At 49.5% G+C, this 17140-nt stretch overlaps 1 protein-coding gene across 3 annotated transcripts in view; it reads left to right on the forward strand.

The window, feature by feature from the left end:
* SEPTIN11 (septin 11) overlaps positions 1-17140 on the forward strand; it is a 44033-nt gene that overhangs the window by 19346 nt on the left and 7547 nt on the right. For all 3 annotated transcript variants that reach the window (XM_068188239.1, XM_068188237.1, XM_068188236.1), the window contains exons 2-8: positions 5249-5363; positions 7362-7557; positions 8652-8838; positions 10526-10687; positions 12306-12402; positions 13349-13517; positions 16741-16873. In XM_068188239.1, the coding sequence (XP_068044340.1) occupies positions 5249-5363; positions 7362-7557; positions 8652-8838; positions 10526-10687; positions 12306-12402; positions 13349-13517; positions 16741-16873 (1059 nt within the window). The remainder of the gene's footprint in view (positions 1-5248; positions 5364-7361; positions 7558-8651; positions 8839-10525; positions 10688-12305; positions 12403-13348; positions 13518-16740; positions 16874-17140) is intronic.

The following is a 17140-nucleotide window of genomic DNA, read 5'->3' on the forward strand; positions in this document are numbered from 1 at the left end:
ACAGGGAGCTTGGCTCTGGCATCGAGATTGGGAATGCTTGGTACCCTGCTGGCAGGGACATCAGCTCTTGGGTTTAACTTAGGGAGGGGGATACATCTGTCTCCTCCTGACTACTTCTTGCTTCTGTGCTCCTGGTCTTGCCTGAGCTGCTTTTTATCTGAGCAGACTAAGCTATCCCTGAGGTCCCTGGCTTTGGATGCAGCATGTAAGATGATTTGACCAAGTAATGAGTCAAAAATGTTGCTGATTTGAGCTGCTGACAACAATAAAAGCTTTTAGAATTTCTTAAAGGTGCCTCCTAAGTCATGTGGCCTCAAATAACTAAGCACTTGCTTCATATTTGGGGTTGAGCTCGATATTTTGCATACCAGCCTTTTTCCCCCTCTTGAATTTGAGGCTGGTTTTTGTTTTCTTTAACTCTTGGGAGGCCGTGTGAAGCTGACCCCCAGCCGCCAGCAGCAGTGGGCCTGGAGGGGCCCAAGGGGAATGTTTTGCCAGCAGCCTTAAAGCAAAAGGGGCTGAGCCAGGAGCTTGCTTGGATTGGGGAATAGCCACCATCATGGTTAAGTCCTGAGCGAGGAGAGCAGACTGCAGACTGGGACAATAAATATCCTTGTGGAACTCTCTCCTTGGCCTTTTGGGAGTGGGGCTTTTTTCCTGCCTGGGAGAGGAGCAACTTTGCTTTGTTCGCAGTCAGCTGCCACGCAATTTTGGAAGCGTGAGGACTCAGCTCTGCTTTGGGCTGCCTCTGGAGGAGTGATATAGGCCCCACCTTTATCTCCAGCTCCCCATCCATACACAGATGTGCTGCTCCTGATGCCAGTGAGGAGAAAAACTTTCCCTTCATTCCTGCTGGCTCTCCCAAGCCAGTATGGCTTGAGAAGAATGAGCTGACTCTCCTTGCACATGCCTCATCAGCTGAATTGTTTTCTGATTCCCATCCAGCCAAATCCACTGTTTGCCACAGAGCATCCATTGCAGCATTGCCTGACTTGTGAAACCATTTCCACCAGGAGCTATGTGTGGAAAAAATCTGAAACAGCCTTGACAGGGTTCTGAGGCAGACCTGTTCTTGTCTTTTGCAAGGCATTTTTACCCCCTTAAAATGAAGAGCAGTGGGATGTGAGTGCCTGACAATCAATCTCTTTATATAAAGTGATGGTAGGTAGTATTTGCTGTGCCTCTGGGGGCCTGTCTCTGCTTAACTTACCCCTTCCCTTCCCCTGCTGCAGTTAAAACCAGCAGCTGTGATAACAGCAGCTCAAAGATTGTTGTTGATCCAAGAAATAGTGACTGTGGGATGCCTTGTAGGGCTCTCTGCAAAGAGAAGTCAAGCGATCAGCATCTTTGCCAAGAAACAAGCATTTATTTGTTCATGTCGCTCCTTAGTTTTTGTAGGGGTTAGCACAGCTCTGGCTGTTCAGGATCACTTCCTGCCTGTGGATGGTATGGGAAGAGGGAGGGAAACTATGCCCTGTAATGTGGGGTTCAGTAAAGGAGACGTGACTGCCTTGAGGAAGAGTTTAAAAATACAGACTGCTTCTGGGATGTCTTAAGCTCTCTGACGTGTGACAACATCCAGACACCCAAGTCTAGCAGCACATCTGCTGCAAACTGGTTGACCTCTGCAGGAGTCTGTGGAGCTACCATGAGTTTTACCCATGCTCATCTTATCCATGGATCCTGGAGCTGGGAGCAAGGAGAGGTGCTTGCCAAGCAGTTACTCCTTCAGTGTGCTTCTAAGAGGTCAGTACTTGAGACACTGACACTTGTCTGTGGTTATCAAGGCCTCTCCCCGGACTGTGTGTGTCTGTGAGTGACTCCTGAGAAGTTGTAGTCAAGTTGAGTGCTGGGCAGAGGGAGGAGTTGTGCTGAGCTTTGCTCATCTGAGGGCAAATGAGGGATGCAGTTGGGAAGAAGGCAGTGAGGCAGCGTGATGAAATGCCTTTCCACTTGGGCTGAAGCACCTGAGCAGCACTGCTGGCTTCCTCTGGAAGAGGAGCCGTGTGGCAGGAGGAATAAATCCATGCTGGTAGCATTCCTGTGGCTTGTTGGTGCACACGGGGGCTCTGGGGTGGAGCAGGAGCCGTGTCAGCCTTCAACTGCTCTTCAGCCCGAGGTGCCCAGTTCTCAGTGGAGTGACTCAGCTGGGATCAAACCCAGCCCACTGACTGTGCTCAGGAGTTTGTCATGGCAGTTTGCAGCTGGCGAGGCAGGGCCATCTGACTTAGCATCCCCTTGTTGTTATGGCACTTGTGCTCTGCCAGACTGAAGTGTGACTAACTTGCCTGCTCTGCTGCTGGTACCCTGAGCAATCAGGCTTGTTGCTCTCCAGCAGAGGCTTCCTTTCCTTGTGGATGAAGCTATCTTGTTGAAGGGGTGAAAGCGGGAGCAGAGGCCTGGCTGCCGTGGCAAGTGGTTGTGCAGCGTGTGCACCTCTTTGCTCTGGAGAGAAGTAGCCTGCAGCTCCCCCAAAAATGTGTCGGCTTTCCAAGGGCATCTGCATGCCGCAGAGCTGGCTTTGTTTGTGTGTGGAGGAGAGAGCTAGAAATCTAGTTCCTATGGCTCTCCTGCCTCCTCCAGAATGTATAACCGTGGGCCTTGTGCAGAATTGCAGCTATTTTCTGTGTCTGCTCTGCTCAGGGAGATGCGCTGCATCCTGGGAACACCGAGGGAGGTGGATGCTGGGGTTTGTGTTTCATCTCTGCCTGTGCCTCATGCCTCAGATCTTTTCACCAGTGTTTTGATGTTTTGAGCAGATAGCAGGCTACTCTTGTCTCCTGTTGTGCAGTACAGCCTGTGAAAAATACTTGGCATTGCTAAGTGCCGAGATAGTTTTTGTTTATCCATTGTTGACGTTTGCCATTTGCAGGGAAAAAAAACAAAGCAAGGGGAGGGGAATAAACCGGGGAAGGTCTGCAGCAAAAATAACTGACACAGATGCGAGAGATGAGTCTAACTCCTGTTCCTGCTGAGCAACTGATGATGAGGCAGTACTTGCTTTCCCAAAATATATCGGGGAAAGAGATACTGCTGCTGTGCTGAGGGATGTTCATCACCCACCACTTTGTGTGAAGTCTGTGAGTCAGGGGCACTTTCTGCTTTCTGGGATCTGCTCTGAGCTCCCTTCACTTGATCATAAACCCAAGCCCAGTGGGGTTTTTTTTTTTTTTCAAAGTACTACTGTTACAAATATTTAATTTAACCCATTCATGTTTTACATCAATCCCAGGGCCTTTTCCAGGGAAACCCCTACTGGGGGTGAATGAGGTGGTGGTCCTTCTGGGTGTTTTTTCTTTACCCAGCCTGAGTGAAGGAGGTGGCATCTCTTAATCACCTTAAGCTTCTGTGGTGTGGTGCTGGTGAGTAGCTCCCAGCACACAGAGGGGTGGAGGTGAACAGGCTGGTAAAGTGGCATTTAGCTATGGACAAGCCTGGTTTAGATGCTGAGAGAAGGCTCAGGTGTCTTCACAGTTGCCAGGCTCTGTGTGCCAGCATGGCAGAAAGGAGCCTTTTGCCCAGACTTCTGGCACAGACTGAGACATTTTCACTTGGAGATGTTGCTTTTCTCAGGGAGTTCTTGTATTTCTTTAGATCCGAGTTTATTTTCATTGACACTCAGCCCAAATGTAACTAGTTTCTCCCTGCAACTGGTGGCTGGTCTATTGTGTTCTGAGGAGGGAAGTGGAGCTGCTCAGCAATTGTGCAGAGTGGGAAGTCCTCCTCTGCTTTTGATTCTTAACAACCAAAGAGTTGTCTGTCTGGTCCAAAGCCCACTGATTTTGTGGAAAGAAGCTGGCACTTCAGCATCTTTAAACCAGGATGAGGCTGCCCACAACTGTAATTTATTGCGGCCTGGGGGGAGTGACTCCATTGGAAGGGTTTGGGTTTGAAGAAAGGCTCCAAATTAAGGACAACAAACTTTAGGAGAAAGATGTTGTGAAATAACGGCAGAGCAGCTCCAGGTCTACCGAGTTTGTGGGCTTTTTTTTGTTTTCTTGTTTTACTTGTGACCTTGGCATAACTGTGACTTGCCAGGGAAGGGGTAACTGGGCTGGCTTGTTTTTCCTCAGAGCTTCTGTGTGGATTGCCATACAGCTGCTGTGGGAAGGACCCAGATAGAATCTGGAGAGTGTGTCAGACTTCCCTTCTGCGTGGTCTGTGCTGCTCCCTTGCCCTCCACAGAACAGCTTCGGCGTGTTGGATGTTGTCAGCTCAAGCCCCTGAGCAGCCGAGGAGGAGAATGAGTCACGAGGGGTGACTGGCACCTCTGGGCTGCCTTGGCTGGCTTCTTTTCCTGCTGAGGACATGCACAGGCAGCACCATGGGCTTTATAGGTCACACAGGAAATGCTGGGAACGGTGCCCTGCTTGCTCACCTCGTGTCAGATGAGGTTATTTGTAAACCAAGGCGTGGCAGAGCAGCAGGCTTGCTTTTGTCCCTTCCTGGAAAAGCGGGAAAGAGTTTTAGCTGGCTTCAGTGGCACAGCTGCTGAGCTGTGTCCTGCTGTGGAAGGGTTACAGGAAAAGGGCAAGAATGTTGGCATTTCCCTTGTAGGCCTGGGGGGCCAGAGTAAATCTGAGAGCTGCTCCTTCCCTTTGGCACACTGAGCCAAGGAAAGCAGCACCTTGGCTCTCAGCTCGCCTACACAGGTGTCTGTCAGGAGTAGCTTTTGGAGCTGCAAGCAGGGCCATATCACAACCTGTGCCACGCCTCAGTGTGCTTCTTGAGGGGCCAGCCTCACTGGGAAGTTTGGGAAGTTTCCCATGCTGCTGGGGAAGTTCTGAAGTGGAAGGTTGGCTGGTTTCTGCTGTGTAGCTGTGCAGTGGACACGAAGGAGGCAGCCTCAGCTGCTTCCCCAACTGAACAGGAACTGGTCACCTCACAGCACTGACCGTGTTCCACACTTATTTCCAGGTGTGTGCTAAAATAATCTTAGGGTAATCCTATGAGATGCTGGGGCCTCTGAAAAAGCATTTGAATGTTGCAGATTGGTAAAGAATCATGGTTTATTGGTGGCAGGCACAGAGAACCAGTGTGATGGTGTTTTAGTTGGGGATGTTTTAGCTCCTGAGCCCCCCCAGCAGAGGATGGATAGAAGGAAAAGGAGAATGCATTTGGGAGGGACACCCAAGACACAGATCCTGTGTCCCAGAAGCCTCTGTGTCCTTAACACAGTTCTGACAGGACTTGTTTCCTGCCAGAGGTGTTGCAACCCTGCTGAATGCTTTTCTCCTGGCTCTTACAGAACGATGACCTCAGGAACCTGTCCCTGTCCGGCCACGTGGGCTTCGACAGCCTCCCAGACCAGCTGGTCAACAAGTCAACATCACAGGGCTTCTGCTTCAACATCCTGTGTGTGGGTAGGTCATCTGCTGGGCCCTCAGGGGGCACAGCCCCACATTCACACCTTCTCTGCCATGCTTGTCTTCCCAGAGCTGCTCCACAGTGGAATCTAGTGTTCCCCTTTCCCCTTTCTCTGCCCTGTCCCCTGAGTCAGAGCATGGCAATTGCTGGCTGTTAAAATCTGTCCCTTTGATCATCCAGCAGTTCTGCTTTCCCCAAAGGCAGCCCGTAAGGAAACTGAGTCAACTTGGGCACTAAATGTATTTTTGAAAGGATGTTAACTTAAATCTGCTTTTCTCTGGGTTGGGTGTGGAGGCTGTCTCTCACCAAGTTGCATTCCTTCCCTTCCAGGGTTTGCCTGTATCCTTACATTCTTAGCTTCTCCACTTGGAAACGATGCCATTTTTAGTCTCCAAATGATGTACTGGAGAACAAAGCCTGTCACCTGTCCTCTGCTGTATTTAATCTGGAAGTTGGTGTAGTAGCCTGAGTTACTTTTCCCAAATTGTTCACAGGGTGAAATATGAGGAAGCAACATCTCCTCTTGGCTGTGGGGAGGTAGCTGCTGTTTTGGTACTCTGTGGATACTCTGCAGTTGGAAATCCATTTATCAGCCCCAGGGAGCTGTGAGCCAAGCCAGCTTTGGCTTGTCAGTGAACCCAGAATTTGGTTCTGTAAAGGGACAAAACTGCTGGGTTTTTCTCTTAGCTTGGCAGTGCAGGCTGCAAGCATCATCTTTGCATTCATTGTTCGTTTAAGCCTCCAAGAGGGGAGTATTGTCCCTTCTAATTAGTTACATTAATTAGCTGGAAAAACCCCACAACCCTCTGACTGTGATTTTTCTACAGCAAATGGAGAATTTCTGTGAGCTGCCTGAAAAGAAATCTAGCAAACTCGACTCCTCTCTGTAGCTTTGTGTGTGAAAGGAGGAGATAAGAGAATAGTTGCACTTCTGCACACTGGAGCTCCCAACCCTCACATGACTCTCGTAGCAGCATGAAACCATTTCAATCCAGCAGGGAACAGCCCGATTAGCAGGCAGCTCTTTGATCAAAATGGCATAAATTAATTGCCTTTCTCTCTTGAAGTAAATATGCCTTTCTTAGCGTGACTTAATATGTCTCCATTAGCAATTTGATCCACCTCTTTTTTCCTTGTGAAATGTGCCTGTCCACCGATTTTCACCCCATATTAAAGCTTCACACAAACTGCTGCAGCTGGCCAAGGAACAGAAATCTCAGCCTTGAAAAAAATTATTGTTTAAAATTGTCATTTGGGAGAGGACACAGTTAAATTCAGTGTTGTGTTGTGAGACTTCTAATTGGGATGTGAAATGCTGCAGAGCCGATCTGGCATAGAACACAGCAGTTCACATCAGGAGCTCCCTAAAATTTGCAGCTTCAGCTGTGGGCAGTCTGTGCCATCAGTTTAGGACTTGGCTTTCTGTGTGAGTTGCTTCAGCCCACCCCTGCTCACAGCATGGGTAGCAATAGCTGTTTGAGAGTGTAATTGCTAAAGAAACAGTTTTGACTGAAAAATGGGATTTAGGCTAATGCTTTTGTCCACGTTACTAATTGCACTGGGGATTAGTGAAACTGTAATAGTTTAAAAAGTTGGTGTTTAAGCAGTGTGCCCTTTTTTTTTAAGAAGTCCCTATATGTTTCTCTCTCAGATTTTTGTTGTCTTAAGTTGCACTATGGGTTTTGGCTGATCTTCTTGAGACAACAAAACTGCCTTAAAAAGGCTGAAACAAAATCAGGGAATCAGATGTGGAGTTGAGAATTAAGAACTTACTACCATAAAGACAGTTCCTGCGTCAGTCCTGGGGCACTGGTAAAGATGGGGACTGTCTCTGAAGACATCTGTTCCCATAGGGATTATCTTGCTTAGCCATGTGCATGTAGCCTAATTCCACTGCTACCTAAGTGGAGTAACTCCTTAACCTGGCAAACGTGCCGGAGAAGGAGGCACGGGAGAGCAGCGGCGCTGTCCTGATGCTTCCTCTGTCTGCTCAGGTGAAACCGGCATCGGCAAGTCCACGCTGATGGACACTCTGTTCAACACCAAGTTTGAGAGTGAGCCTGCCACGCACAACGAGCCCGGCGTCAGGTTGAAAGCGCGGAGTTATGAGCTCCAGGAGAGCAATGTGCGGCTGAAGCTGACCATCGTGGACACGGTGGGGTTTGGCGATCAGATCAACAAGGATGACAGGTAATCCGAGCTCTGCCGGGAGAGAGATCCCGGTGCTGGTGTGCTCTGAGGTCTCCAGGGCCTCTCTTTGTGGGCAGCAGGTCCCTCGCTGTTCTGGGGGTGGTTCCCTGTCCTGCATGCTGCTCCTGCCTAAGCCTGTGGGCAGGCCCAGGGCAGCAGGGCTTAGGGAGAGCTTTTGTGCTCCTGCTGTGTTGTGGCCTGGCACATACAGCTGTGGTGGGTGCGATTCACTCTGTCCTCCAGTTTGAGGCTTCCCAGTCCTCCTTTGCTCTGCTTTCTTTATGGGGCTTTCTCTAATATTTCTCCCAGTGTGCAGCTTTGCTCTGCTTTCTTTATGGGGCTTTCTCTAATATTTCTCCCAGTGTGCAGCTTTAGTGCTTTCCTTGCATGTGTCTCTGAGGTTTTTAGTGTCTCATGGTCAGAGACAGAACTTCCATAAGCCAAGAAACCAGAGCGGCAGTCATTTTACAGACACATCTAGTGATGTCTGTGAAGCTTGGTGGAGGGGAAACACATGGAACAGTTTTCTTTGCAGAAGCACAAACAGTTGATTTGAATAAGGACACGTTACACTGCATGAGCTACTTTTTCTCCAAAAGAATGATCCCATCAAAGTCCATGAATGGTACAGTTGTCTTCTGAGCTTTGCTCACAGACTTCAGTTCCTGAAAAGTCCCTCTTATCTTGTGGCTCTCCCCTCCCTCTTTTAAGATGATGAGATTTTGGAAAATCTGGGGCGTAGGTCACAATTTTGTGTTTAAATTTTTTTGTTAGATGATTTTCATCTAGTGATTTAGTGAGCCTGGCAGAGCAGCAGCTCAGACTTTAATTGGAGAGCCTGCCAAATGCATTACTTTTCAGGGTAGCAGTCTTGTGTAGTTTTCATTCCTGAAATCAAGGGTTGTCATGTCTGTTGTGCTTTGCCTGTGCACCAAGTGGGAAAGCATCCTTGTGAAGGAGGGACTGTAGGTTGGTGGGGAGGGTCCTGAAAGCAGTGCTTGTCCTGTACCATACAGAGCTCTTGAGTGTCCATCAGTGGCCCGTGTGGTCCCAACAGCCAATTTCCCGGTTTTCTCTGTGCCTTCTCTCCCCAGCTACAAGCCTATAGTAGAATACATCGACGCACAGTTCGAAGCCTACCTGCAGGAAGAGCTGAAGATCAAGCGATCCCTGTTCAACTACCACGACACGCGCATCCACGCCTGCCTCTACTTCATTGCTCCCACCGGACACTCGCTTAAGTCCCTGGACTTGGTCACCATGAAGAAACTCGACAGTAAGGTACTTGCTGCCTGGGTCACCATGGCCCTGTAGTATTTTCATTATATTGCCATCTGCTCAGGGAAATCATGTCTGGGTTTAGTAGTGGAGAATTGTAGACAAAAAGTGTGAGACGTGTACCTTGGGCGAGCTGCTATGACGAATCATTATACTGCTTCACATGCTGCAGTGACTTACTGAAAATTTGGACTCCTGCTCTTCTCCAGCTCTGCCTTGGGTGGGGAGCTTGGCCATGTGCTCCGCAGCTCATCTTTAAAGTCAATAAAGACAGTTGAGGTCATCTTTCTAATCAGTGAGAAACAAAAATGGAAGTGCTGTGTCTGCTTGCTCTGATCACATCCAACTAGACAAAACCAGTGATTTGATCTGCTATGGCAAATGTAGTGGTGTTTAGCTGTAACATCATAAACAAGAATCTGGATGAATGTTACTTGGCATCTGCTCTTCCAGGTACCCTCATGGGCTTGGTTTAAGTCATGGTTCAAAGGAGATTGCACTTCTAGGAAAAATAACTAAAGTACAAATGTAGAGCCTGAGTAGCTAAACTGAGCCTTCTCTGTGCTCCTTTCCATCATGATTAAGCAATTGAAATCAGTCCACTGTGCACCTTTGGCTCATTGGTTCCTGGTTCTGTGGGCCATCAATGATGACAGTGGTTCCTTGTTTCCTAGAGAGGCCAGTCGACTGGGTTTTATGTGGTAATGGAGAAAGTTCCTTGCCTTCCTCAACCAAAAATAAGGCTATGGAGATTTATCCCAAGTAAGCTAATTGACATTCCTGTTCTGTCTTTTGGCCAAAGTGGATTTAATAACTCCAAGCAGAATTAAGTGATGTAATGGAAGAGGGTTTTCAAGTACTGTAGTTAAAATCCCTCCATGTAGGTCGATATTACTGTTATCCTCAGTACAGTTTCTGTCTGCTGTTGCAGGGAAAATCAAACCTGCAAGATCAAAAGCAGCAGCTGTCCCTCTGAAGGGAGGAGACAGGGAAAGAAGGCAGGCTCTTTATCCTTGCCAACAGCCTGTCTGGAGAAGAGATCTTTCATCTCAGAGCTGTGCAGGGAGAAGTGAGCCCTGGTCCTGTAGTGCAGCAGTGTCCAGGGGCACATGACAGCACCCAGGTAGGGGAAGTGTGCCTGTGTTACTGCCATCCCCTGTCCTGTGTGTCCCAGGGCTGGATAGGCATCATCTGCTTCCACCTCCTGTGGGGTGACAGCAGCTCTGCTGCTCCTCCGGCGTCCCTGGTGACACTTCCCAAGCCGTGGTCTGTGACAGGCTGTTGTCTAAGTGTGGCTCCTGCAGAAATGCAGCCAGCTGCAGTACCAGGGAATAGGGAATGCACAGAGATGGTAATTTCCTTTCTTTTTTTTTTTTTTTTGGAGCAGCTCATAATAATCTATGACAGCATTTCCTATCCAGCCAATTCGGATGAGGAGGGGAGTACAACAGGACAGGAAATAGCATGTTGCCAAATTGTATTTGACTTCTTTCTGAGGCCATCATCACTGCTGCCTGGAAATCCTGCCTGAGGTGGTGCTGCTGGTGGCAGCAGCAGCCCCAGGGAAGTTCATTTGCTGGGGGTGCTGGCTGGTGGCACTTTAGGGCTGTCACTGCACGTCCTGCTCTGTCCTCTCCCAGAGACACAACCTGTGCAGTCTGTGCTGCAGAAGTGCTGTCCTGTCTTGCAGGTGAACATCATCCCCATCATTGCCAAGGCTGACACCATCGCAAAGAACGAGTTGCACAAGTTCAAGAGTAAAATCATGAGCGAGCTGGTCAGCAACGGCGTCCAGATCTACCAGTTCCCGACTGATGAGGAGACGGTGGCCGAGATCAATGCCACCATGAGTGTATGTTATCTGGGGGGGGTGGCTGTCCTTGCCTTGCGGAGGCCTGTCCTTGGTGGCTGTGCTTTGTCTCACTTAGCTTTAAAACTGCAGTTTAAGCATGGACATCAGCCTGGCCAGAAGGCTTTTGGAGGCTGGTGATACCTGGTCTGCTACATTTCCTTGTGTGACAAACACATCTTCCCAGTTGCAGTTCTCACATCCTTCCCCTGCTGCAGTATTCCTGTGTCAGGAAAGGAAGAGGATGGGAGGCAGGGCCCCAGAGTGGTCAGGGCAGAGAGCTGAGGTTTGGCCTTCCTGTCCCAAACGACCACTTGCTGCTTCATGGGGGTAATTAATTTGCTGCCGCCTTTGTTTTGATTTCCGCTGGGAGGGGACATTGGCACTGATGTTCCAGCGCTCTGCAGCCCATCAGCAGCTCTGGCTTTCGCCTCTTTTCCTGCTTCTGTGGTGTGGAAGCTGAGGGCACTCAGGGCTAGACTGGACCTAACATTTCAGTGGGGGTTACCAAGGGAAGCAGCTCTTTGCTGTGGGCCTTACTCGGGGTGCAAAGGGAAGAATCTGAGCTCATGGTCACTGGCAGTGAGGTGTTGAGTGGCCCCAAGGGGATGTGCCAGTCCTAAAGCAAGTACACTCAGATGAAGCTATTTCCTCGCTGCTTGAAGGTTGTTGTGAGTTTTCCTGCTCAACGGCTCGTAGATGGGCAATTATCTCATCAAGCTAAATGTTAGACCCTCTCCAAAGCTCCATATTGCCTCTCTTCCTGTTTTGAGCGGAGAGACGCTGGCACAGAGAAGGCATGTGGCTCTACCAGGGTGCATTGTGTGCAGGTCTCTGCCTTCCTCAGGTGCAGCCTGGCTGCTGGGAAACCCGTTTGCCAGATAATCCCATCTCCTCTGCCCAGACATCTTCCCCTCCCACCCAGCCTGTGACCACAGCTTGGCTGACACAGCTCCCACTCCTAGAGCTTTGCAGCCAGCCCCTTTGGATGCTGTTAAGGCAGGGAGAGTTCTGCTGGGCTGGACTGGGCTGGCAGCTGAGGCGAGCTCCTTCCTGGCAGCAGCCACACTTCTGGGAGTATATCCCAGATTGTTGCCCCCACACCCACAGAGTGACCTGGATGGAGGAGAGCTCCATGACTCAGACGTGTCAGCCTAGGGCTGGGTCAGCTCTGCTCTTCCCCTTGCTCACAGCTTTGCCCTGTTTAAGAGGAAGCATTAGCGGTTCTTTGTAGCAGTAAAATCCCCCTTAATTTTGCCTTCCTGAGAGGATGTAGTTTATTTTCTTCTTTATTGTTTCACGGTTCTTTTTTCTCAGTGTTCAAATTCAGTTCCAGTTTGTAAGACTTGTTCCGTGCTTAAGACAGTAGTGCTTTGTAATTAAATGGAAAATATGTACCCATCTTTGTATTTTTAGGACTTCAGAATTTTGGGCTTTAAGTCTGATCAGGTTTCTCATCCAGATTGTCCTGTTGCTCTTCCTGAAACACCAGACGAATTGCAAAGGCGTTTAAACAACTTAAATTTAGCAGAGCTGCCCCAGTAAACAGCTTTCTCAGAAAACAATCTCTGGCAAGGCAGCAAAGGAATTCCCTGGCCTCATTGTCCCCTTCCTTTTGTAGGTCCACCTTCCTTTTGCCGTGGTTGGCAGCACCGAGGAAGTGAAGATCGGCAACAAGATGGCGAAAGCCAGGCAGTACCCCTGGGGTGTTGTGCAGGGTACGTTACCAAGGGCACAAGCGAGGCCTTCTCACCCTGTCTCCTTCTGATCCAAGAATAACCAGTTCTGTTACTTCTATCTCTGGATGGCCCTTACTGAAATCTGGCTTGAGAGAGCACAGCTTAGATCTGCACATGGGCATCTGGATATGGAGCCAAAAGCTCCTTCCTGCAGGAGGGCAGAGTTTGGCCAGGGCACTGTTTGCAGCCCAGGCTTTACTGAAGCTGCCAGAAATCCGGAGCTGATCCTTGCTTTCCAGCCAGCACTGAGAAGTACAGGACTGAGATGGTGATGATCTCCTTGTGGCTTCAGTTGTGTATCCCATTGGAGAATGGCCCAGGAAGCTGCAGGGGAGCATTCACAGTGCAGTTCTGCAAAACTCTCTGGCTTCTCAGTAATACCACCTGACCCTGAAGCAGCTTCAGAGACTTCAGCTGTATTCACCAGAGGATGGTACTGGGAAAAACAGTTAGGAAAGAAGTTGACGTGTTTGGGAGGTCTTGGACTTTACCTGTCTCCTGCTGGGTTCTTGCTGTTCCCAGAAAACTAGGACCAGATAGTTTGAGATTCCATTTAGACTTTGCCACTGTGAGCCCCTGTGAGTGCTAGGATTTTGAGTGGGTTTGTGTGGGAAGTGAAATCCTGTGAACAAATGGATCATCACCTTGCTGGTGCAAAAATGGATGGGGAGGTGGGAGCCCTGTGACAGATGGGCAATGCACAGATCTTGCAAATCCAGTGCAGGCCTTGAACTCTGGCCCGTGCTGGCATGGGATGGCTTCAGTCCCAGTTCAGCAAGGCATTTTGGTGCAGGCTGACTTGCAGTTGTGCTTGTGTGCCTGAAGAACTTTGAAGTTTGCTACACTGGGACCCAGGTCCAGGGAAGGGGGGAGCCCAGCTCCTGGGTGTTGTGTTCTCTCTGTGGATATTGTGTTGTTTTTGCAGTTGAAAATGAAAACCACTGTGACTTTGTGAAGCTGCGGGAGATGCTGATCCGAGTGAACATGGAGGACTTGAGGGAGCAGACGCACACCCGGCACTATGAGCTGTACAGGCGCTGCAAGCTGGAGGAGATGGGCTTCAAGGACACGGATCCCGACAGCAAACCTTTCAGGTAGGGACGTGCAAGCCAGGCAGTGCTGTGCTGTGCAACCAGCTTACTCTGCTGCTGCTCAGGGCTGCCTGAAATTGCGGGCAGGAAAAGTGCAGCCGTGTCTGTGCGACTGGAAGGTGGCCCGTGTGTTGGGGACGTCCTGGGGTAAATGGTCTTTTGACCCTTCTGGAGCTCTTCACAGCTGGCCCAAGGTGAGCTGTGAAGAGGGTGCCATGATCTCATGCCTGAGGTTTGGCTGATTACTCAACACATAGTTCATTCTGTCAGACAGCTTTATTGGTCTGCAGCCCAAGCCATTAGCCAGGGACAAACAGCTGTGTGGGAATTTGGGAGGGAGTGTTTTTCTTCCTTCATTTCCTGTTTCCCATTCCTCTCCAGCTTTTCCCTGGTAATTGCACCCCCTGCCTCACAGTATCCCACTTTCCTCTGTGCCTCCTAGGGAAGGCAGTCAGAATTCCAGTGCACCGGTGGTGGTTTGGCCCTGTAACACACGTGCTTGTCAGGGGTTGGCATTGGTTTGGGGTCTTGTTTCTGACTTGCTGAGTTGATGCAGCTGCATTTCTTCTGTAGCAGAAACTCTGCTGGAATCAGTCAAGCCCAGTTCTGTTACTAAGCCCAAGTGTGAAGCTTTATTGGGTTTCCTTTCTGGAGAGCAATGGCTTAAGATGGGCTCAACCCTTCCTTTGGAGGAATCTGAGGAATTTCCATTGCTTCCTGTACATGAGGCCTCTTTTGACCAAGCTATAAGTAGAAAGGAAATGAAAATGTACAGAATTTTTCCATCTGGTACGTGCTAGTTCAGAGCAGCTCACTCTGGATGCCTTTTCCCTCCAATAAACAAACAAAGCCTATGATCCCAAGCTGTTTGGCTGAGGCTGATGTATATCTGAAACGAGGGAGATGTTCTCTCTGAGTTCAGGGATCAAAAGGATGCTTTTCCCTGCATCTTGGCCCCGGGAGCCACAGGAACTGCTGCCCTTCAGCCAGCTTGCATCAGCCAGGAGCAGGGAGCCTTTGGCAAATCCCAAGGGGAGCAGGGCAGGAGGTCCTAGCAAACCATTGGTGCCATGTAGGGGCTTGTTTGAGGTGTGGAAAAGGGGCACTGATGATGTCTGAGACCCCCCCACCTTGCTTGGCCAGGCTGCAAGAGGTCAGGAGGGAGCACCAGGATCCCAACAGGCATCAGCTCCATGAAATGGGGTCTCTCTGCACAGAGACCCTTCTGCTGTCCTCTGTCTATTGTGGGCTGGATTCTTTGATGCTCCAGTTAAGCTTTTCAAAATGCTCCTTTTTCAAATAATATTATTTGCCAGGGCATCCTTCAGTGTGTGGGGGCGTGTTGGGAAATCAAGTTACTCTCGTAGTTTGGGTTCATATGTTTGTGTACTTAAAAGCCAATTCCCTTGTCATCTTTGCCTGTGAGAAGCTGCAGGGATCCCAGTTGGTTTAGACTGTTATTCCTTAGGGCTGTAATTGGTTTTTTTTCCACATGCAGCCTGGGAGTTGCCAGGCCAGTTTCTCTGAGAACTTGGCTCCTCTGGAAGTCAGAGTCACTGCGGCAGAGACTGAAGCTTTGAACTTGGGACAATTTAGCGGAAGCCCCTGCCCCTCTCACGCCTGCCAGGCTTTTCCTGCTTGCCCATCACCTCGCATGGTGTTTTTGGAAATGAGCTTTGGAAGAAGTGGTTTGCAGTTCAGGATCCAATGAGTGCAGTGCTTTCCATTTCACTCCGTGAGGCTCTGCTGCTCCCTAGGACAGTGTGGCACTAATTGCAGATTCAGTTTGTGCTCACAGAGCAGCAAAGGCTCACGTGCCCTTGGGCTTTGCCAGATCCTCCACAAGGGCTTAGGATTTTAAGTTTCATTGTCCACAGTCAGAGGATTAAATCCAACTCTGAATTTTAGGGAGATGTTGTTTTGAGTCTCCTGAAGTCTGTATACAGTGAGAGGTCTGGTTCTGCATGTAGCTGAGAATCCAAAGATAGCTCTTGCCCTGCTCTCCCATGGAAGGATGTTTGTCGTTTTTAGAATCGGTATTTTTGCTTCCATGTGTAGGAAGCTGGTGTGGTCATGTGGAATGGTGTGATTTCTCTGGGGCGGCCAGTGCTGTGCCAGAACAGCTCTGGGCATCCTGTCTGGAGGGTATTTTAGGAAGTTTGTGAAGTGCCTGTTAATTAGCAGAGTTAAATACAAGGCTTGGCATAATCTGACAAGTTGTGTTCTCCAGGTCAATATTGCATCCCCTTAAAAAAACCCCAACCAACAAAAAGGGCATCAAAGCCCCCAACACTGCTAGGAAAAGTAAAAGCTTGACTTTGTTGGAATTAGGATGTTCCACTGGCCCAACAGTTAATGTGTTCCTTAGGCACACGGATGCAATGTGTGGGACTTCAGTGGAGTTTTCATTTAAAAAACGCTTTTTCAGAAAAGCCTCTTGGGGGAAATAGTTATCATTCCCACACTATCATTATGGCTGGGCTATCCAAATCCATTTAAGGAATAAAACAAAAGAGGAATTTGACATTCAGAGTTCCTAAGAGGCTTTAAAAATCTCAGAGGTACATGGACAGCGTATTTTATGTCCCAAATCTTCACTGCTTATCTCAGTGTCGGGGAAATGAAGGAATGCCCAGGAGTAGAGGAGGAGTGAAGCAGTCCAGTAATGTGATTATTTGGAGTAGGAAGGCTGCTGGTGGTTTGGAAAGGCCAAAGGAGAAAGGGAGGTCTCCCCAGAATGGCTTTATCTAAATCAAACCCCTGATCTCAATCTATTAGCAATGAGTTCTGCTCTGTGTCCGTGTCGTGCCTAATGAGCTACAGGGGAGCAGATTGCACCCCAGGTCTGCTACACAAATCTTGTATTTGGAACGAGGAGACTTAGCACAAACAGAGAGAGAAGGGAGGCGGTGTGGCTCCGAGGGATCACCAGCCCCGTGGGCACTGGGGATTGCTGCGGGCACTTACGTAGAGGCTGCTTCTCTTGGAGGGCAGTCAGCCTGCCTGCAGAGTGATGCACGGGACGCTGAGCAGGGAGCTCGGCTCTTCCTTTCCATTCGCCTCCCACTGCTGCCACCTAGCAAGCTGGGGTGGCTTTCGCGGAAGTGATGGAGCCTCTGGCCGTGTTTTGTGACAAGACAACCTCATTGCTAAGGTCTCCAAAGGCTGGAAGTTCCTGGCTGTGCTTGAAACACTGCTCTGACTGGGTTTTGTGTGTTTTTAACAGTCTCCAAGAGACTTATGAAGCCAAGAGGAATGAATTCCTGGGCGAACTCCAGAAGAAGGAGGATGAAATGAGGCAGATGTTTGTCATGCGAGTGAAGGAGAAGGAAGCAGAGTTGAAGGAAGCAGAAAAGGATGTGAGTATGTTGGAACTCAGAGGGCTCTTGGTGAGAGCTTGGGGCCGGGCTGTTACAGAAAATGTTCTGCTGGGGCAGGAAGCTGCTCCTCAGGCCTCGTGCTGCTGCAGAGGTGCAGACAAGAGTACAGCCCTCAGTGCCCATGTTCCCTTGCTCTGCAGGAACCTGATAGAATCCACTAGGTACAAAGCACGGAGGGATGGAATTATGGGGGTGTGGAAGTGTCCAGAGGCCTGCTGGGTTCCTACAACAATTGAAATTCCTGCT

This window comes from Anomalospiza imberbis, chromosome 4 (assembly GCF_031753505.1).
Source record: "Anomalospiza imberbis isolate Cuckoo-Finch-1a 21T00152 chromosome 4, ASM3175350v1, whole genome shotgun sequence".
In the NCBI taxonomy this organism is placed as follows: Eukaryota; Metazoa; Chordata; class Aves; order Passeriformes; family Viduidae; genus Anomalospiza; species Anomalospiza imberbis.